We start from the raw sequence: 23,267 nt of genomic DNA on the forward strand, positions 1-23,267 counted from the left end.
CTCAGACTCCATTGATTAAGGCGCTTTGAAAGCGTCATTTAGATGGCTCTTAGTGTTGGTGGCGCCACCAACATGGCCAGAGGCGTTGCCTCCCTCTCTCTTTCCACGTTTACCTCTTCGGTTCCGTGTTCGCCTATTTTGGCGGTTACCTTCCCAAGTAGAGCGATTATATGGACCAGAATGTCCAGAAGTATCCCTAAGATTAGGGTTTCGCTCTTGGCGCCCTCTCTTAGAGGCGCGACTATAATTGGATTCCGGAATATGTTCTATTTCCATGGATCTCGAATTATAGTTCTTCACAAGGATGTTGTCATGCTTTTCAACGACATTCATAGCTCCAATAAGCTCATGAAACCTTATGATCCGTCCTGCAGTAACATCGATTCGATAGTTCTTCGCAACCATCAATGTAGAGACGGGGAAGGTAGAGAGAGTCTTCTCAATCAACATCGCATCTGTGATCTCTTTACCACAGAATTCCTCCATTAAGAATTTAATGCGAAGTGCTTCCGAGTTGTAGTCAAGAACTGACTTGAAATCACTGAAACGGAGGCTATGCCATGTCACTTCTAGGTCAGGAAGCAGGAAGTCACGGACATTGCCAAATCTTTCTTCGAGTGAGACCCACAGCCTTCTGGGGTCTTCTTCATTCATACACTCGTACTGGAGCGAATCATCCATATGACGAGTCATTAGGATGATGGCTTTCGCCTTATTTGCCTCTAAGGCTGCTCTATTTGCTTCCAAAGCTTGAGCTTGCTCAACAGTTAGCACATCCTGGCTAGGCTCGAGAATCGTATCCAGGATTCCATCGGCCTTGAGATGCTGGCGGACATCACGAACCCACCTGTGATATTCAGAGCCAGTTGTTCCCAATGGAGCAAAGTCCAATTTGTTCAGGTTACTCATCCTGAAAGAGAACAAGAAATTAGGGTTAGTTTCAGAGAGAAAAATGCTACCACGAAAACAAATAAAATTTCTGAGCGTAGTCGCTTCCAAGAAATTAGGAATTTCCGAGCGTAGTCGCTTCCAAGAAATTCGATTCCAAGAGGGGTTGGATTAGATCGAAACAATGATGTTTGCGGTCGATCGTTTTATCTCAACAAACTCTAAGTTTGGAGGGCTCTACAAGCTCCAAACTTGGAGTGAGCACGAACCCCCACAGTTCGGCTTAATTTGGTCTCCCCTATGATAAAGAAAACGGGGGTAGAAGAAGGGAGGTTGCAAGTCCCCGAAAAAGAAGAGAAATTAAATGTAAAAACTCTAAAAAACGGGAACTTAAAAAGTCGCCGGAAAAGTGGTTGACCGGCGTTGAACGGAGGCTGACGTGGCACTGATGCTAACGTGGCCTGGTGCTGACGTGGCAGGCTGAGGTCAGTTGCTGACGTGGCAGTGGGGTCCGTTGCTGACGTGGCAATGGGGTCCGGCATATGACATGGCAGTGGGTCCGGCTGCTGACTTGGCAGACTGATGTCAGTGGGCTGGGCTTTGACTTATTCCTTTTGGGCTGGGCTACTTCTTTCTTCTTCTTTTCTTTTTCTTTTCCTTTTTTTTTTTTTTGCTTCTGCCGGTTCAAGATTACTGACGCTCAGGTGGCCGGTTCAGAACTTTTTAGGCCGGTTGCAGGGAAATTTTTTTCAGTTCCAGGATTCTGGGATCGAGACGCTAGTTGTGGAAAAATTTGGTAGCAATTGGAGGTATTGAAGGTGGTGAACCGGTGGAATATTTGTTGCGGGTGGTTTAGAGCTTCTGGTGGCTGGTTTAGTAGGTTTCCGGCTGGTTCTTGAGGTGGCGCCGCCGGTTCTGGACTCCTGGGATGGAGGGCTTCAAGATGTGCGGCGGGGGCCAAAAGGGTTTTAAGGTTTTGTATTCGGATTTAGGGTTTTTGCTTCTTGAATCAGGGTTTGGCTATTTGTTTCAGGGTTAGGGCTTCGTGCTGATAACGTGTTTAAGGAAAACTGAAATTGGGAGAGAATTGAGTCGTGTTTTCATTGATAATAGGGGCCTATTTATATAGAGGATTACAAGCATAGAGATAGAGTTATACATGGAAACATAATCGTACATTGATTGGATATCTCCTAAGATTCTCCGAGAATATCTCTAATATAAACCTTATTTCAACTAGAGCAAGTAATCTCGAGTTTGGGCCAGACAGATTCTGGATTTACTTGAACAGAAACCAATTTTTAGCAGTTGAATAGGGAAAACAGTTGAAATTAGTGGGTGACAATTTGGGGAGCAGATGGATAATACTTATATTTATATTTTTCTTTATCTTTTTTTCCTTTTGTAATTACAGCTTTATCCTTGTACTTTTAAACTTTCTTAAACTTTTTTAATATTTGAGGGCTATTTCAGTAAAAAAATTCTGTTTTGGCTTTCAAACCCTTTTCTCTTAATATTTATTAACAATTAATATAAGAAGGATGATTGTACATCGAGGAGGACATGTTTCCTTCACCTCAAATAATAGTATAAGAATCCTCATAAAGTACATCCTCATTATGATTATTAATATAAGAAGGATAATTATACAGCGAGGGGGACATGTTATCTACACCTCGAGTACTAGTATAAAAATCATCATAAAGTACATCTTCGTTATTATCTATACTATTATTAAGAGAAGAGGCTTTATTAGCTAAAACTGAAAATTTTGACAGATTTAACCCTGAAAGATTAAAAAACTTTGAGAATAAATTAAATAACAATGATAAATAGGACAATTATAATATAGACTATACTATTATTAAGAGAAGAGGCTTTATTAGCCAAAACTAAAAATTTTGACAAATTTAACCCTGAAATATTAAAAAACTTTGAGAATAAATTAAATCGTAAGGATAAATAGGACAATTATAAAATAGATTTTTATTAAGAAAATTAAAAAGAAATGATTCCACAATCCCCACTTTTCTCTCCCACTATTTTCTCTCTGCAATAACTACCGGTGAATCTATTTCTTTTGCAACAACTACCCACCTTTTTTCTTCTTTTTTTTAAACAAAAATTTTTCGTACACATGCAGAGCATGTGATTGCAGACTAGTTATTAATATATGAAGGATAATTGTACATGTTACCTACACCTCGAGTACTAGTACAAGAATCCTCATAGAGTACATCCTGGATAATCACAAGAGTCTCACATAACCAATAATCATCTAAGGAAGAGACACAAGCAAGATGGCCAATCTAATTATTTTGTGAGACTGTAGATTGGACATCGCACATGATATTTTGTGAGATTGTCAATTAATTGAGAATTTTTCCCTCAAAATTTGACCTCATATCAATACTACATATGCAATCGGGTCATGATGGGTACAATTGACTTATAGACGGCATCACCGATACAGGTTCAGGCCCTCACACTCTCGTGCCATTGATGGACTTGTTGAAGACTAGCGGAAAGCTAGTTAAGTTGGGTGTTCCACTTCAACCTGCTGAGCTGCCAGTTTTTCCCCTAAGTATGGGTAATTTAATATTATTTTTTTCCCTATTTTTGATCATATTTATCTTTCATGCATGAAATCACTTATCGAAACTATTCCTAATATTTGTATCAAAAACAAAAAAAAAAAACTATTCCTAATATAGATAAGGACGAAGCTAATTGCTGGAAGTGTTTGTGGGGGAATGAAAGAGACCCAAGAGATGATAAGGCGTCTAATACAACTAAAGATAATAAACCTTATTTTTCAATGTAAGCCTACATTTCAAAACCATTTGAAAAGAGAGTGACTTTTCACCTATCGATCCTAATATTACACTTGTCCAAAGGTAAATGGTTTTGAAAAGTATGTGTAGGAAGAAAATTAAAAATCGCAACGTCCCTCCCTCTCATATGTATAAATCATCGTCAGTGCTGACACTACTCGTACAGCCATCAACTATGAAAATAAGTTCTTGCTATCCCACAAACAGTGGCGGAACTTGGAGCCCAATCTTGGAGGGGCCAAAAATTAATAGTTTAGTAAATTGGGGCAATGGGGGGGCCATATATATACAAAATTGTTGACTTTATTGGTGTTATACACGGCTGGTTAAGGAAATTTGAAAACATTGGGGGGGCCATGGCCCTCACCCGCCCCTATAAGGATCCGCCACTGCCCACAAACATGCTATAAATACATGGCAATGAAGGCATATAACACATACACATGTACACAAATACAAAGAGAAAATGTCTAAAGCACCAGCTCAAGAAGAAGCAGTGCATGCTTATGGATGGGCTGCTAGAGATTCCTCAGGAATTCTTTCCCCCTACCATTTCACTAGAAGGTACTCTCTCTTTTGGCTAGCTAGCTTCTACTTTTCCTCATGATCGATCATAGCAAGGTGCCTCAACTTAATTTTCTCTACTTTTCAGGGCTAACGGGGATAATGATATCACCATCAAGATACAATATTGCGGAATTTGCCATGGAGACATTCACCTCGTAAAGAGCAAAGTATGGTCAACCATTTATCCGACTGTGCCCGGGTAAATTTTCATTTCAACGAAAGCTGGTTTGGTTTGTTTTCAATAGGTGTTTGAAAATATGGATCAAACCCAGATTTAGATTGTCTTTAAAAAATTAAGTTGAGAACGAGCAGGCAAAAAAGACTTTTATGATTCTGACCATTTATAACTAATGGCATTTTCTTTGGCATATAACTATAGTAAGATTTTGTATGATCTGAGATTTTGCTCAGGCGATGGCCTGTTTATGAGGCATCTTGCCTTCAGTCGCCGTTTTAAACGGGGTTTGCCCGTTATCGCACATGGGTTGGATCCCAATTGTGCAACACAGGATTGTTCATCCTTCGAGTGGCTGTCCAGTTGATCCCTGTGTGGATCAGTTTAGCTTTGGCTTTTCTGGCTTCTACTTTGGCGATGGAAGATGTTCTCCGTTTCGGAGATGATCTGACATTTGTGGCTTCTTGTGGGTCTGGAATCGGGATATTCCGGTGCTCTCGTTTGAGTTCGTTGTTGGCTTTTTTCAAACTTTTCGACTCTGGCCTGATGGTGTTCTTCATACTTGGTGCGAATTTTATTCTCTTTGGCGCTACCGCTGTGACAGCGTCCTTCTCTTCTCTTGGCCAGATTAGGGTTTGGGTGGCCTAGACTCGCCTGGTTTGAGTCTGTGTTTTCATTTTTTTCTTTGTCTGGGTTTGGTTTCTTACCCTCTGTTTAGGTTGCTTCGTTTGTTGTTGTTTCTGTACTTGTTGCACCCAGTTTCTGGGTTTTGTAATTTTCCTCCAGTTTAATGTCACTTGATTGCTGTTTGCCGGAAAAAAAAAAAAAAAAAAAAAAAAAAAAAAAAGAAGATTTTGTATGATCTTTTTTTTTTTTTTTGTATGATCATTTTTGTAGGCATGAAATTGTTGGCCAAGTGACCAAGGTTGGGCTCAACGTCAAAAAATTCAAAGTTGGAGATGTCGCCGGAGTAGGGTGCATGATGGGTTCATGTGGCTCGTGCGAGAACTGCAAACAAGACTTGGAAAATTACTGCCCCAAAATGTTATGGACCTTCAATGGACAATATGAAGATGGAACAAGAGCCTTTGGGGGATATTCAGATAAGTTTGTTGTGGAAGAGCACTTTGCCGTCCGAATCCCAAATGACATTCCACTAGCAGGTGTCGCCCCGCTATTGTGTGCTGGGATTACCGTGTATAGCCCCCTGAAATATTTCGGACTAGTCCCCCAGCCCGGTAGCAAGAAACATTTGGGTGTTGTTGGGCTTGGAGGTGTAGGTCATATGGCCGTGAAGTTTGCCAAAGCTTTCGGAGCAAAGGTTACTGTGATTAGTTCCTCTCCGAGTAAGGAAAAGGAAGCAGTGGAACGACTTGGTGCAGATTCATTTTTGATCAGTCATGACCATGAGAAATTGGAGGTAATTAAGTACCGGGTTTAATTTGTTGCCATTCATTATATATTATCTACATACGAAGAGAGCATCATGTGAATAAGAAGTTTATGGTCACCTATCATTCAATTTAAGTTCGATGATTGAGATTAAAATGCTCAAAATATTTTTATTTAATCTAAATCTTTAGATCTAAATCCAATAGTAAGCGACACTAAGATACTAAAAATACCACTGATTTCTTATATTAATCAATATATTAGGCCCAAATGGTGAGAGTAGGTCGAGAATTATGAAAGGCTAGGTCAAACGTTCGATTGCCTTCAATGTAACTCAAGAAAATCTGGCCGATGAAAATCAAAATGTGATGATAATATTTTCATGGTATTAGGCTGCCTTGGGCACCATGGATGGTATCATCGACACTGTTTCTGCTTCTCACTCTCTCCTCCCATTGATTGGCTTGCTGAAAACTAGTGGAAAACTAATTTTGGTGGGTGCTCCAGTGGAGCCACCTGAGCTTCCCGTCTTCCCTTTAATTATGGGTAATTTCCTTACTTCTCTTCCACAATCATATTTTTAAAGGGCGGAATACTAATTAACACTTCTTCTTCTATTTTTGGAAATAATAGGGAGGAAAGTTATTGCTGGTAGTGCAATTGGGGGAATGAAAGAGACTCAAGAGATGATAGATTTTGCAGCAAAGCACAACATCACAGCGGATGTCGAAGTTATTCCAATGGATTATGTGAACACTGCTCTTGAACGACTTGAGAAGGGCGACAATGTTAGATATCGCTTTGTCATCGATGTTGCCAACATGATAAAATGTGCAAACTAGTTCGATCAAGTTGTAAAGCTTTAAGCCTTTAGTATCTGACTAGATAGAAAGGCCCGCGCGATGCTGCGGATCTTTTAATAGCAGTAATAATTGGTGTATTGTTGCAAAAAAAGGGAATGAGAAAACAAAGAAGAATAGCCAAAATGTACATTGATTGTTAGATGTACAAACTGTCTGCTATCTTGGTTGATTGGTTTTAGGCATTACAGAAAACATAGAGAATGGTCCTGACAACCAGTGGTTATATGTACATAGCATGACATTGTTTTTTAAGCACCGTTAGCATTACCAAAAAACCATAGAGATTGGTCTTTATCACAAAGAGTTACACAACATAACAAAAAGCATAAGATTGCAGAGCAGAAGTGGCTAGGTAAGGTCTTTTGTGTCAGATTGAACCGATGTATTTGTTCTGGTCTGATCTGATGGTTCAAAGTTGTCACTGAAATATACAGAGCACATAAAGGTTATATATAAAAAATTGGGCCATTAATTAAGGGATGTCTAAATTGAACGGACAGAGTAGATAAAATGCTAAAAATAAGTGGAAAGGGAATTACAGAGTAAAAAAGAAAATTAACAGAACAATTCATGAACTTCATTTACAGCTCAGTGAAATCTGCAACAAAATTCAAAAAAAAAAAAAAGGTGCAGAATCAAACTATGCTCATTCCCTTATTTCCTTCTCTTGGTCTCAGTATCTTAAGCAAAAATAGGCCGTTCTAGTATGTACAGAATGGCACAGATTAATTATCTCTGACTTGTTCAACTTGGTGTGTTCATGAACTTATTTTAGTTCAATCTGTAATTCTGTGTATAACCCTGGAATGATGTAGAATGTAGAATAAGGAAAGCAGATATGATGGAAAAGGCTTCAACTTCAACTTTACCTGAATCGGTTCTTTCTCAGAAGGCTCTATAGTTCAAAGAGTGTCCAAATTGTAGGAAGCTCTAGCATTTTCTTCAAGAGCACGAACTATCACTTTCCATGAAAAAGTGAAGACGACTACTACAAACGCAAAAACCTACAAAAAGAAAATGTATCCTCCCACATCAATGATGGGCTTTTCATCATTGTTCACACACTGTGAACATTGTAATATATCAAAGATTTGAAAGTAGTTTCAAAAATTTACAACAGGAAGTACAAAAATAGAATTCATTATCTCTGCCCCCTCAAATACCATGGATTCCTCCCTCTCTGGTGAATTTATATTGTTATCGCTTTCTCATTTGTTTAATTATAATATGCAATCATATAACAAAAACAGAAGAAGAGAAATCTTAATTAAATTTGGAAACAAAAAGAAAACAATCCAAACACTGCACTAATGAACTTAAGTCCTTATATGTTAAGGACAATGAGTCCTTAATCCAGACTAAGAGAAAAGAAGGGGTGTGACCTCATTGCATTCTATATATAAAACTCTCTCCTTTATCTCATACTGCAATTGCACTAATCTGAAAACAGCTTAGGAAATTTGGGGATTTTTCTTGAAGTTGAGGAGTTCTTCAAATTACCATTAATAGAGGATGCAAATTCTTTAAGGCAAACATGAAAATTTTGGTTACTGGAGAAGCTGCGTTCATTGGCTCTCACCTAACTCTCAATTTTAAAATACCCTAAACATTGGCTGAGATACTTTATACAGAGAGAGACAATACAATGTAATTGATCAAGATACTTGAGATATATATACATATGGAGGAAATAAGGATGTAGATCATTTACCTTTGCAGCTATCAGATACATTAAAGGACTAAGCTTTTACTCTATCACACAATTACCTGCAAACAAAAATGGAAGGAAATAGTGAACTTAAGTGTGAGCCAGGTATGTAGATGGGGGATGATATATTCCTCTGGTTTCTTTTTTTTATGCAAGTGGTAGTTAAAGTTGCACTCCAACGGGTGGTATTTGTGAAGCAACAATGTTGGGAACAATTCTTTGATTTATTCAAAGTTCAACGTCTACCTTCAGGGTTCAGAAAAAAAAAATTGAAAAACAAAAAAATATGCAATTCCAGACTAATAGTCAAAATAGTGGAGAGCAATTATAACTCTCGCATATGGATCAACTGATAATTTAATTGGAAAACCTATATATAAGGACCACTTTTATTCACTTGAACTTACAAATACAAAAACATATACAACTTCCACCAAATCGTTTCTTGAAAAGCAAACAAAAACAAAAGAAATCATAAAGTGCACCACACAGGCACACATGACATGCATATTAACCCCAAAAAACAAGCTCTTGCCTAGGACTTGATCCATGCCATGCAACACAAAGCTAAACTAAGATCGATGCATCTAACTATAAGTCCCGCCAGTCCATACCCAGGGGCTTAAATCACACTACACTGTATCTGTTCAAAGTAAAGCCCCAAACAACCTATAACACCCCAAAGCCAGAAAGTAAAATTTGCAGAATCGAAATATCGATAAAAGCATTAGGCACACGACAATATCAAAAGAAAATAAGTTTAAGTGAATTCAATGCTAATCCCAAGTCTATGTGACAACAATGTCATTTACAAAGGAGTTGTGATAATCTGAAATGTGAGCGTCATTATTTCCATTCATTCATAATGAAATGTGCGAGCTAGGCATTTCATCGTACACCTTATGTGCAATTTTTAAGCTCATGGATGAACCTCTAGCTTGTCTAACCCTTTCAGTGGGGGCAATCATTAAGTTCAAATTCTAACATAACGCTGTGCCTAAAACCAATTTGCTATGAGAACTACAAAACCAATTTGCTATGACAGCTGTACAATGTTCAGTGATCATACCAATATTTTCCAGAGATTAACAATTAAAACAGAAACACTTACTTGTTTCTTGTTATAAACTTCCATGTTGTTCTATTCAACCTTTCTCTTCTCTGCCTTGGCCTGGTAGGGCGCTCTCTCCTGTATAATTTTTATCCAAAAAGCTCCAATCAAAAAACTATTGGAGAATATTCCAGCAATTACCAAATTATTAACAAAAAGAAAAGCCTAAAAACCCATCACCAGTTTTACCAACCTGGTCAATACCGTAAAAGAAGATATATAACAATTAAAATCATTCAAAATTTGACTAAAAAAATCACAGAAAGGAGAAGTCGAGAGAATTGAGCATGTAGATCTGGGAAATGAGATTCACTTATAGTACTGACCGATTTGTTGTTGGGATGTTCCTTCTTGTACTTCTCTCTAAACTCCACCTATTCAAAATCGAAATAAAAGTCAAAATAAATTCACACCAAAAAAAAAAAAAACAAAAACAAAAAAATTTTCACAGATCCAAAAAATTCATGAACATGCTCAAAGGTCACTTTTTCCTCTACTCAATCAGATGAATCCCACAACCCCAGCTGAAATGTAAATAAATAAAGGGAGACAGGACCTTGAACATGGCATCAAATCTGACTTGAAAAAACTGTTGGGGGACTAAGAATCAAAATGTAGGAGCTGTAGTTTACCAAAAATAAATAAAAAGACAAAATAAAACAGTGTAAAAGCTACAAAGAATAAAGAGAACTGCATAGACTAACAAAATACCACGTATGAGCAATACATTGTGAAAATACTATATGAACCAAGGTCCAAAAACAATAAAGAGCCTGCATATCTTCATTGAGAATAAAACAGAATTGTACATGAATATTCAATAACAGATTTCGGAACCGGAGAAGCCAACACCATAATATCTAAGAGCATCAAAGGAGGGTTTTACCTGCAACCAGTTTTTATAAATCCTTCAATGTAGACCCTCTTTGAGTTTCTCTAGTACATACCTGAATAAAAATAAGAGATTCAGATAGTGCAAAATAACTAACAAAGCAGCAGCAGAAAAACAGAGGCATATATGAATATAGTGTGAAGAATCGATGCTCAGAGGCATATATGAATAACTAACAAAGAAGCAGCAGGAAAATATGCTCAATTGTTAAAGAAGTTTTAAGCTTTTGCATATATGAATCCAACCGCGCCCGATTAATTTCTCTCCAATAGTTTTTTGATTGTCGCTGGTCGGTTTGTTTAAAGAGGAATATGCAAAAGTTTTAACATTGTTTAAAAATTTGTATCACAATCTCAACAGAGGCATATAATCCATCTCATCTCATCCCTAAACCAATCAAAACTTAAACTGACAGCATATAGTATATTTAGAAAGCGGCAACAAAAACCCCCAATTCGACAGCATAGTTACTTAATGAGGCCATAACAACTACATATGATTAATTAACCTCCCAGACCCAAATATCTACACTTGAAAGGAAACACCTCACTGGGTTTCTCACTAAATATTTCTACCCTTAAACAACCTCAAAGTTACTGAAAGCATCATCCATCTTGCTTGAAGAATTATGCAAAGCAAGAAGTTAAAATTATTAGGTCTATATAATTATATACCATGTGTGTTTGAGTGTTCATATTTCATAGACTGGAAAGTCCACATTGGTGAATCCAATCGCACCCGGTTAGTAAAATTTCAAAACCAAGTTAATGTATCGACAACGGAAACTCATTCATATCACACACAAACCCAATTCAAAACAACACTATAAGTAACAATTGGTGTCCCTAATCGTCTTAAAATACAAAACCAATTGTGGAAAAGAGCAAGAACCCAATTGAGAAGAGCAAAAATAAAGTAAATACCTCTTAAAATCAAGAAGATCGCCACGTTCAGAAAGCCTGTGCATTGTCTATCTTCGAGGCAGCTCAATCACCTTGTGCCCAGATAGATGATCAGACGCGAATTCACTTGGGTCAGGGGCGAAGCAAAGAAGAACACTCTCGCTCCCTCTGTCATCTTAACCTCTCTCACCCTAGTAGCGGTGGTTCGGTGGAGCAAAGTGAAGAAGACACACGCCCAAACAACTCCGCGCCATATAAATCGTACAGGTGGACTGTTAAGGAATGGCAAACACAGAAGGGCAAAAGCGTCAGCACACTATTCATAAGGGGGCGTTACTGTTCGTAAGGAGTTGCAGTTTTTTGTTTTTTTAGAAGAAATAAATTCATTAATAACTTATAAGATTACAAAGCATTAAAATGACCGGTTGTGGTCACAACACCACTACACACATTCCTATCAAGAACCGTAGTTATGGGTCCGCCACAATCAGTGACATCCATGAGCTAAAAGAGCCCAATCCCTAACTAAATTTCACGCCCCAAATCATGGGCTACAAAAAAAAAAAAACTCCCGAGTGTCTCGATACAACCTTACTACCAACATTAAGACGAATGATTTCACCCTCTCCAGCACCGTGTCCAAATACTGCCAAACCACGTGCGAGGTCAATTCACCATCACGTTGACAACCAGAAAGCACCAATCTTAAAACACATAGTTCCTGGGAATAACGCCAACCAAATGGCACAACTACAAAACCACCATGACTCCCAAACCCTAGCTCAGTTGAGTAGGGACTTATTGATACTAACCAAAAAACTAAACCAAAAAAGAAAACCCTAAAGAAAGCCAAAAGAAGACTACTGAGACCCAGAACGATGTCCCAAAGAGCCGCCACGGTATCCCTGCTAGCACACATTCTCAGATCGATACACACATCTGAGATGTCTCCCACATCAAGACTAATCTGCATGAGGACAGCCAAGCCGCCACGTACGAGAACACCACCCCCAACCCAACGCATCCGTAAGCTTCCACCGCTGCCAAAATTCACGCGTGGACTCCAGAACTGCCCAGAGCCTCCAACCCCAATAGCACAGCCCACCACAGTCGATCCACCAACCAAAACCCATCTGCACAATCACATGACACCCCCCAAACCCATCACAAATCAGAACCAATGTGGGAGACCACCAATCCCCCTTTCCCCGTCGATCTGAAACACTCTGATCAAGGCCCGACGGAGCAACCCAGCCTAACGATCACCGCGACAAGATTGCCATCGTCTTCTTAACCATATCGGAAAAACCAACAGTGATACCGCCGCCACTCCCCAAGGCAACAAGCCATAGGTAACCATCGCTGCGTCTCCTCAACCCCCCGTCCGGCAGCACCCACCACACACCGGCGAAGCCAGAGGCTCGCACCGCCGCTGGGGCTCCGCCGGACGAGAACCACCAACCACGAACGAGAGAACCCAAACTTTTGAGTGAACCCTAGGGCTCCGAGAGAAACAGATTACTTATTTTAAGACCGGCTTTTATTTTGGAGTTGCAGCTTTAGAAGAGAGAATATATGAGTGCTTTTATCTTCTGGTGTGTATCAATTGCAAAATCAAACTATAAATCGTACTTTTTTATTTGAACTGTTCATATAATTAATTAAGTTATGCCTTGAGCTAGAACTATCTTATGCTTAGAAGACGATTGCAGCGTACTTTCTTTTAGATTACAAGGGAAGGTCGAACGGGGTTGACAATGACATATAGGTTATTTTACACTTTTTCGGACGAAGTATTCGTCGGCATAAGGTCAGTCTGCAATTTTATTTTTAGTTTCTCATAATCTAATCAGACTCTAGATGTAATCACCTCATGTTCTCAAAGAGAGAACTATGTGCAATATGCTTCCTTGATATGATGCATTTTCTTCCACACATGTTCAAAGAGACTCGGAAAATTATCAAAATATATAAGGGGTGCTACAATAAGCACTTTAATGTTCAGAACTTGGCAATTTAAGCATCAAAACCGAGTTATAGAGTGCTTACCCAAAACTTGTTTTAGAAACCCAAGAAGTGTCCTCTACAATTTGTAATCAAAATCTCTTGCTTCCAAGAACATTCTCCCATGAAAACGCTTTTGTTGACAATTTTCCACTCAAGACGACTAGCTTTTGTATTTTGCTTTAGAAATAGTCTCATAAGCCAATTCTCAAAAAAAAAAAAAAAAAAAGTCTCATAAGCCAAGAACGTGTTTAAGATGCTTTAAGTGGGCTGCTTAATTTAATTGTCATATTTTCTCTTCTTCTTTTTTTTTTGAAGGGGAAGACGACAAGCTTTATTAAGTGAAACTGAGGAGTACATGGAGCGATGCAAACACATCAAAAGAAAGCAATAAAATATAACAAGATGCACAAGCGCATCTAATTTTGAAAAGTAACCAGGGTATGACTAAATGCCTTTCGAACATGATTAGAAGCCGAAAAGCCAAGAGCTGCACTGCCTATATCAATTCAGTAGCGAAACTGTAACGTCCCGAACCTAAATGTACCCGTTTATTAGTCATTTGGACGGTAAACGACAACTACTTTCACTTTTACTTTGTTTCGATACTTTTAGTGGCCCTAAAAGTTGACTTTTTGTTCGGGTCAAAATTTGGGAAAATTTTCTTCACGAAAGTTGTAGGCGACGTTAAATTGAATCCGTGGACATGTGGTACGTAAAAATTGGAGTTCGTATGTAAAATTTATGGCCAAAAATGTAAAAGTTACTGTTCACGGTAACTTTCTATAAATATAGAAAGTTACTGTGGTGAGTTGCCATTTTTGGAAACTTACCCAGTTTTCTCTCTCTTCTTTCCCGATCCTTTTCTCCTCTTCGGTCCGATTCTTCCTCCTCCAATTTCTTCCTTCTCCGGTCGACCAACGACGGAATCCGAGCACCGGTAAGCTCGCCTCTTCCTACTTGTCACGTCTGTGGTGGTGTTTTGCAGTGATTCGGCCGGAGGAGCTCGATTTGGAGCCGTGAACTTCACTGTAGCCGATCGGAACTTTCGTCGATTTTCGGCGATTCTGGCCGTCTCCGGTCACCAAACTGGCGTCGAAGGTTCGGTTTTTTCCAAGGATCATTTTGCCCCTAGCCTTGAGCCACGATTTGCAGTGTGGAGGTCGAATCGACGATTTCAAATCCTAGGGTTCTTGGGTTTTTCTGGAAAAACTTCACCGACCAATTTCGATCACTTACAGGTAAAATTGGAACTTGTTGTAGTTGTGAAAAATGCTTGGACTGTTGAGTAGGTGATGCTACCAAAATTTGGTGGCCATTGGTGGTGGTTGTCGGTGGTGCGTGGGGCTCACGCGCCGCCACTGTGGTCAGCGCGTGGTGGCGCGTAGGGCGGAGCTTTAAGTCCAAATTTAGTTGTTTTAAATAGCATTTTTATTATAGAGGTTTTAATTGTGATTTTGGTGAAAATTGGAAGAGTTGGGATTGGATTTTGAATTGTTGGAAAACTATAATACCGGTTTATCGAATATTGAGAATCCGACGATTGGATTTCTCTTGATTAATACCTAGAATTTATAAATCGACGAATTGGATTCTATGGTGAAGTTTGGATGGATATTGAAGAGGATTGAAGGAGTTGAGATTATGGGATTTGGGATTGAATTTTAATTATCGTAAAATTATTTTCCGTCCGGTAATTTTTTATGTACGAATGATTGTGTACAGGACGAGATACTGACTCATCACTCGACGAGGATCCTTACGCTTGGATACCACGCTAGCCGTATACTGTGAGTGGACTTTTGTTTTCTAAATAATGATGCATGCAATTGTTTTCCGAAATAAGTATTTATTTAATTAATGATCATATTATTATAATTCGCTTTCAGGAAATTGATATTGATTTATCTTGATTTTGATTTGGGAAATGGATTAGCGATTTAAATTATTGTTTTAAGTTATCGAGCATGTTAATTGGATTTAAGTATTCATTACCATATCGATTGGAAATTCAAATTGAAGTTTGTTATGCTCGATTTAAAATTGTGATTTATATTGAACTTTGACTAATTATTTTTCCGAGGTGATTTCCGGAATTAAATATTGTATTTCTATTTCGAGAATGTTTTGGCGTGCGGGGCCACGTCATTGGAATATTATTTTCGTCTTGTGAGATAGTGGGGAAGCCTTACTGATTTTCGATTTTCATATGATTTTAACCCACCATACCTGGGTCGACATATTTATTGCTAGCTAGCCTATTAGTACTCCTCCCTGCTTACTATGTGTTTGTGGGTGAGTAGAGCAGAGCATGGGATGCTCAAGAGTGTGGGACACTCCGACCCGAGCCTGGGAGGCTCCCTTTATAGCGTATGGTGATAACTTCTTCCTCATACTTTACTATTGCTTGACTAGCGGGGCTAGTCTAATTTTACTTGACTAGCAGGCCTAGTCTGATTTTTTTTTACTTAACCAGCGGGGCTGGTACGTTCTTACGAGTTTTCGAGTTTAAAGAATTGCACTTTATAATTGTTGCATGCATCGGTTTTTAATGAAATAAACTTGGGAAAGTATAAACTCCTTTTATTTGCAATTACTTATTTTTTGTCCACTCACGCTAACGTTTTTATGTACTTTCCCTGGGCCATTCGGTTTCAAATGCCCAGTCTGCAGAGTAGCTGGTTCAGCATAGTAGGATTCGGGGCATAGCATCTGCTGCTGTTGTTTTCATTGTAGGTTAACTGTTGAACCTACCTGTGTTTTTATTTTCTTCTTCCTCTTTTAGATTGCTCTGATAACCTGTGGGTGATAAATAATGTAAAGGTTGGAAGTTACTTTGGTGTAATTAAGAATATGTTATTTTCGGATTTCAGTTACTTATTGTGAAGTTGTTGGGTTTTGGGGAGCAGGGTGGCTCCAGGAGATTATGGATGATTTGTTAGAAGTGTAGGGTTATTCCTAAGGTGGGCCCCACAGGGCCACCTCGGATTTCAAGGTGAAATTCGGGGCGGGTCCTGTCAGAAACTGTAGTAGCAACCGTAACCAGGATCGTAACCATAACTTGGGAGATACACTTCAAGAGAGTGAGGTGAGGCTCCCGAGAGTACGAAGGCGACCAAGGGTGTCAAAAACTTGGACGTTAGCAATCGAACTCTCAAGAATAAGAACCATGAGACCGAGTCTCTAACCCAAAATTGAATTAGAGCCCGGATTAAACAACAGCAACCACCTGGGTCCCAAACACGAGCCCAAGAATGCGTAGGCCTAGGGAAAGCCGCCCAATACCCTGCAAGGCCCAACATACATACCCAGGCTCACAAAGAAATACTATGGACACCCAGACCACTCAAACCACTCTGATCGGTGTCCCCAACCCTTCGTCGGCACCACCCGACCACTGCTGCTAGTACACCAGAGCACGAGGGCAATGAACAGCTGCCACTAGAGGAAACATAAGTGCGCCAGAAGAAAGAAACGGCGCTCTGAAGACCACCAGCCCAAATCAACCTTGCAACCCGGATCAGACCCCTATACCAACCGGAGTCCTTTAGCCTCTGCGATCGGATATCATCTCGACCTCCACCATCACCGATTACCACCATCAGCCTACCCGGTCCCCATCGCACCCACTTCTCCATCCCCGCGAAAGAGACGAAACAGATCCAAGATCCCAAAGTCGGATTCTCCCATAAACCCACTTTGGAGAAGCACCTCCTCCGGCGAGAATCCCCGAGCAAATGATCTCCCGAGCACACTCCCCACGAGCACCGCTGTATAGTTTAGAATGGCAATCCATCAAGAACCGGGTGCCATAACCCAGCGGTTGAGCACAGGATACAGACGACCTCAAAGAGGACAACAAACAGGCTTCACGAAAGGAATCATCGTAAGCCAAAGATCTCGATGAGCAAAACCCTAAAACTAGGGTTTGTCGTCGCCAGTAGAGAGAGAACATAAGAGCTCTCATAAGTTTTGTGACTGTCATATTTTCTCTTGTAAACCGATATAAAAATGATTTCTGTTTTCCCAAGCAAATTTTAATTGTGTCATATTTCCTACCAGTTTACTAGCTATAATTAGGGGAAATTCATTATAGACTTAATTCCTATAGAATCTAGTGGAAAAAACCCGCTTATGTAAAAGTAAATGGGAATTGATCTACTCATTTCATTTCATAGTCCCTTTATATAGAGATAGAATTACAACGGAAATATCAATTACAATAATGATACTAAATGTTGATTGAGCTGTAATTGCAATTACTTGATTCCCTCTTCGTCAGTCACTTTGACGAAGGCACATAATGTGATTTTCCGTTAACACTCCCCCTTGTGCCAAGTTAAAGACGAAATGGTGCATGAGTTGTTGTCTCACTAAAAACCTTGCTAAGTAACAATAAAAACCTTGTGGGACAAAAAATACACCTTGGTCGAAGGAAAAGAGCACAACGCACCTTTTACATTTGAGGATGACATGTGTGTGTAAGACTCCCCCTGATGTCTACACCTCCCCCTGATCCTTACATTAATCAAGGGAGCTTGGAAAGTATTTGCATTCCTATGTTTTTCACATGTTTCTCAAGTATGGCCTTAGGCAATGATTTGGTGAACAAATCTGCCACATTCTCCTCAGACCTTACTTGATTCACTTGAATATTGAGGAGAGCCTGTTGTTGCCAATTATAGAAAAACTTTGGCGATATGTGTTTTGTATTATCACCCTTGATATAACCTACCTTCAATTGTTCGATGCAAGGTGCATTATCTTCATAAATGCAAGTAGGCTCTTCAGTGGTAGAACTCAAACCACTAGTCCCTTGAATATGTGTAATGATAGCTCTTAACCATAAACACTCACGAACCGCCTCATGTAGAGCAATGATCTCTGAGTGGTTCGAGGAGATAGCCACAAGGGTTTGCTTGGTTGATCTCTAAGATATCGCCATGTTCCCAATGGTAAATACATAACCAGTTTGGGAACGACCTTAATGTGGGTCAGAGAGGTACCCAGCATCAGCAAAACCAACCAAAACATCATTTGGGGTTTCTGTGTAGTGAGTGGCGCTTTCGCCATCAACATTTCCTTTAGGGATTGCAGTTCCATCTGTGGTCCCTCTTGTCTATTTGTATGATAGGAGCACAAAGTGTGACGTTTTTAATATGTATTTTCCCTCATTTGGCTAAGTTATTCTCTTAAAATTACTAACTCTAACATAGTTTCTGTTTTTAGGTACTTCAAGGACGGAAATGGAGAAAAGAGGAGAAAAAGAGCAGAAATGAGCGTAAATGAAGGACAAGTCATTTTAGAAACTTTCCTCTTTCATTTTAGGAAATATTTCCTATTTTGTTGTAGGGAACTTTCTTCATTTGAACTTTCCTATTTCTGATTTTCTTGTTTTAAAGAGAGAATTTAGGAGTCCATCCCATTGAGAACTCTTGAGTGATGAAATCAATGAAACTTGAAGGATAAGATGAAGCACAAAAATAAGGAGGAATATATTCAAGGGGAGATAAAAGGGGAGTTTTTATAGTCAATATTTATTCCTAATTATCTTATTTCTTATTGATTATAAACTCTAATTAAATTCTTATTTTTCTTTATTATAGGAGTTCATTATGTGCACACCCTTGGAAGAAGAAATTAGTGCAATTCAAAGGAGAAAAATAAAGGATGTATCTGGTCACTATTCAAGGGAAAGAGAAGAGTCATTAAGGGGAAACGATATCAGAAAAATCAAGGAAATTTGGAGGAGAAATCACCTCTAGATGAATGGCCATGATTGCATCACAAGAGATGAGGATTCCACTATAAATAGTAGCAATTCTTGAAGCCAAAATCATCACTTCTTCACACAAAATTCAGTTCATTAGCCTAGCTCTCTTCTCTCCAAAACGCTCTCCAAAATTCAGAAAAAGCCTCTTGCCGTGAAGAGCTTTAGGACTTCTTCAAAGCTGTTCGTGTTTTTGAAGGCCTAGCTGTGTGTTCTCTTGACGTTCTCCAAGCTTCCTTGAAGATTAAAAAGTGTAATCCATGGCCCTTATTTCTGTTTTCGTACTCTTTAGTATTGAATTTCAGTTTTTGATTATGAACTTTGTTATTGGAGTTGGATTTTTGTTAAGAACGAGTTTATGTTAGTAATTTTCAGATTCTTTTCTTCATGTTCTTGAGTTGTTTATGATATCTCTACAATCTGATTTCGTGCCGTCCTTTTATATCTTTAAGCATATGATCTTGGTTGAACAATGATGTTAATCTGCAGGTTAATAAAGCCACATTTGTGTTCTAATTCACCTAATCGTTTTCGAGCAGAAATTGAAGTGGTAAAGGCTATGTACAATGGTCAAGATTATATGCTACATGTTTCGTGCGTTTGTAACTTTTTATGGATGCATACATGTTTGAATTCAGAATTCTAATTGCACTTAATGATTCATATTTAATGTTGACGGATGCTCTTCAGTATTAACGTAATGTTTTATATGAAATATTTTAAGTTATGGACTTTTCCTAACTTAGGAGATTAAAAAGAAGAATTAAAGTGGTACTCGATCTCTTCAGACTTGTACTTCGAATTCATTTCTGATATTTAGTGTTGGCACGATTTTAGGTTGTATAGATTGAAACAACTCGTTGCATGTTGATATGGTTTGAAAATTTTAATTTGAGTGTGAAGAAGTCGATCATTGTAGATAGTTTTATTTGTTTTGTTTTTATTTTAAGTAGATTAGGAACCAGATTTCAAAACCCCCATTTTATTCTTTTATTTGTTAATTGACCTTTTTGTGTAGGTGTACCCTACAATCCCCGGACTGAACGATCCCTGCTTATCTTATACTGACAACTACATTTTGCAGGGTTAAATTGTGTGGCTATTTCAGCCGTATCACTGTAGGGAAAGAACAGTCCCAAGTCAATGGTTCCTTTTAGGTATCGAAAAATATTCTTGATACCATTCCAGTGACGCTGCGTTGACGCTGAGCTAAATCTAGCTAACAAGTTCACTGAGAATGCAATATCTGGTCGAGTACATTGGGCTAAGTACAATAATGTGTCTATTGCACTTAGATAGGAATTTCAGCTCCCAAGACCTCTTCGTAATCTTCCTTTAGACAAAATGGATCTTTCTTTGCATCCAAACTTTGACCGATCATGGGAGTGCTAGCAGGATGCGCTTTGTCCATGTTAAATCGCCTGAGCATCTTTTAGACATACGCAGACTGGTGGATTAGTATTCCACAAACTCGGTGTTTTAGTTCAAGGCCTAGACAGAATCGAGTTTTCCCAAGATTCTTCATCTCAAATTCGGACTTCAAGTAGCTCGCGGTTTCTCTTATTTCATCAAGAATACCTATTATGTTCATATCATCGACATATACAGCTACAATTGCAAATCCGGAACTTGTTTTCTTTATGAATACGCAGGGGCATAATTCATCGTTCTTATATCTCTTCCCAATCAAGTAGTCACTTAGACGGGTATACCACATCCGCCCAGATTATTTCAATCCGTAAAGTGAGCGTTTCAACCTAATTGCAAACGCACTCCGTGGTTTAGAGTCACTTGATTTGGGTAATGTAAAGTCATCAGGCACTTTCATTTATATCTCTGAATCAAGATCCCCATAGAGATATGCAGTAACCACATCTATGAGCCGCATTTCCAATCCTTTGGAAACTACCAAGCTAACTAAGTAGCAGAACGTTATAACGTCCATTACGGGAGAGTATGTCTCCTCGTAGTCAATTCCAGGGCGTTGTGAGAAACCTTGCGCCACAAGGCGAGCCTTGTACCTCAAGACTTCATTCTTTTCATTACGCTTTCTGACAAAGACCCATTTATGTCCTACAAGCTTTACACTTGGTGGGGTTAGCACTACCGGACCAAATACCTGTCTCTTTGACAGAGAATCTAATTCTGCCTGGATTGCTTCTTTCCATTTAGGCCAATCTGCTCTTTGTTGACATTCTGCAACAGAGCGTTGTTCGATATCATCGTGCTCTATGATTTCTTGAGCAACAATGTATGCAAATACATCATCAATGTATATGGAAGATCTTTCCATCAACTCATACGCACTCTCATAATCCATTGAGATTTCTTTGTTCTCTGGAATCATTTCAAACATCGGAGCGTCCTCCAGTCTTGATTCATGGACATAACTATAGTCAGAGACAATCTCATGAGAGGGATTCTCTACATTGATAATTAATGGATTGGTTTGTGCCTTACTCGCCCTCTTCTTCCTTGGATGAGTGTCAGTCGAACCAAGTGGCATCCCCCTCTTCCTTTGGGGAGCCACGGCCTCAACCACACCTCCACTAAGTGTGGTTGCAGCTCTTCTATCAGCGGCGCCGTGCTCCTTATTGGGGACTTCTAACCTTGCAGGCACATTTGCAGCTGGTATATGTGATCTCGTTACTTTTGCGATATCAGTAAACATATCAGGCATCGAATCTGCTACGTTATGAAGATCGATTATTCTTTTCACTTCACTTTCACATTATGAAGTGCGGGGATCAAAATAAGACAGAGTAGGGACAAACCACGACAATTCCTGTCGTTCCCTTGGAAAATCATTTTTCCTATCTCCCCCTAATGACGGGAAGACTGTCTCATCAAAGTGACAATCCACAATTCTAGCGGTAAAGAGATCGCATGTCAAGGGTTCCAAGTAGCGGATAATTGTTGGAGATTCGTATCTAACATAAATACATAATCGTCTCTGAGGACCCATTTTGTTGCACTATGAGGGCGCAATAGGCACATATACTGCGCAACCAAATATGCGTAAGTGTGAAATGTCAAACTCATATCCAGTTACCAACTGGTACACATAAAATGGTTGGCTAGCAGTGGGCCTGAAACGAATAAGTAAAGCTACGTGCAATATTGCATAACCCAAGACAGATATAGGTAGGTTGGTGCGCATAACCAGTGCCCTAGCCACCATTAGTAGCCTTTTGATGGTGGCTTCTACGAGACCATTTTGTGTATGCACATGGGGTACAGGATGCTCTACATCGATCCCAATAGACATGCAATAATCATCAAATGCTTTTGATGTAAACTCTCCAGCGTTATCAAACCTTATAGATTTGATAGGGTGATCAGGGTGGTGAGCCCTTAAACGTATAATCTGTGCTAGGAGTTTTGCAAATGCAACATTTCTTATGGACAATAAAGCGACATGTGACCAGCGTGTCAAAGCATCCACCAGAACCATAAAGTACTTGAATGGTCCGCATTCTGGATGGATAGGTCCACATATATCTCCTTGTATCCTTTGTAAAAATGGAATGTTTTGTTTTGTGTCTGTAGCATAGGAAGGTCTCGATCCTTTTTTTGCTAAAGAGCAGGTTATGCAAAACAAGTGATGTGCCTTTGAAATAGTCAATGAGGCATAACGGGAAGGAGGTAGTGCTCCTGGTACTTCAGAAGGCAATGGCTGCATTTGAGCAATATTAGGACCGACACCTTGCAGTGTGGCAGATTTTTCTCCCATTTTATTTTGCACTCGAAAGAAGGGATGTTCGTGTAAGTTCTTTAAAATACGGATCATCATGTCACGACCAGAGTGCCCTAGGCGGTCATACCAAAGCCTGTATGAGTTAGTATCCCACATTTAATTGTTGGTGAAATCATAGGATTCAATGATCCGAATAGTAGTGAGGTACAGTCCATTAGATTGACTCATTAGTTTCTCTAAAATGTGTTTCCTTCCACATTCATTAGAGGTAATATAAAGGTATTCAGTTCCATTCTCACAGTATGTTTCTACATGACGAAACCATTCGCCATCGCAGCCAAGTAGAGTAGAAGAAAAAGGCAAGCCGCCTCCCTTCCAGCCCCAAGGAACCGAGCCACTGCGTGGCCAGAAAACCTCCCTGCCGAGAGTCAATAGATGTGCAGTACCGCCGCCTCCAATCAAGG

General features: G+C 39.3%; 1 protein-coding gene and 1 long non-coding RNA gene across 2 annotated transcripts; one reads left to right on the forward strand and one right to left on the reverse strand.

Moving 5' to 3' along the window:
* Positions 1-3,964: 3,964 nt before the first annotated feature.
* On the forward strand, positions 3,965-6,835 carry LOC133722967 (probable mannitol dehydrogenase). The gene is made up of 5 exons (XM_062149810.1): positions 3,965-4,286; positions 4,375-4,488; positions 5,362-5,884; positions 6,249-6,402; positions 6,490-6,835. The coding sequence occupies exons 1-5, from the start codon at positions 4,189-4,191 to the stop codon at positions 6,696-6,698; spliced, it is 1,098 nt and encodes a 365-aa protein (XP_062005794.1). The 5' UTR covers positions 3,965-4,188; the 3' UTR covers positions 6,699-6,835.
* Positions 6,816-11,583, reverse strand: LOC133722993 (uncharacterized). Its single transcript, XR_009852912.1, has 7 exons — positions 11,354-11,583; positions 10,425-10,485; positions 9,865-9,912; positions 9,539-9,616; positions 8,431-8,486; positions 7,589-7,723; positions 6,816-7,140 (listed from the first exon to the last, which is right to left on the reverse strand). It is a non-coding gene; the product is annotated as an uncharacterized LOC133722993 (long non-coding RNA).
* Between the last annotated feature and the right edge of the window lie 11,684 nt (positions 11,584-23,267).

Source organism: Rosa rugosa, chromosome 1 (assembly GCF_958449725.1).
Source record: "Rosa rugosa chromosome 1, drRosRugo1.1, whole genome shotgun sequence".
In the NCBI taxonomy this organism is placed as follows: Eukaryota; Viridiplantae; Streptophyta; class Magnoliopsida; order Rosales; family Rosaceae; genus Rosa; species Rosa rugosa.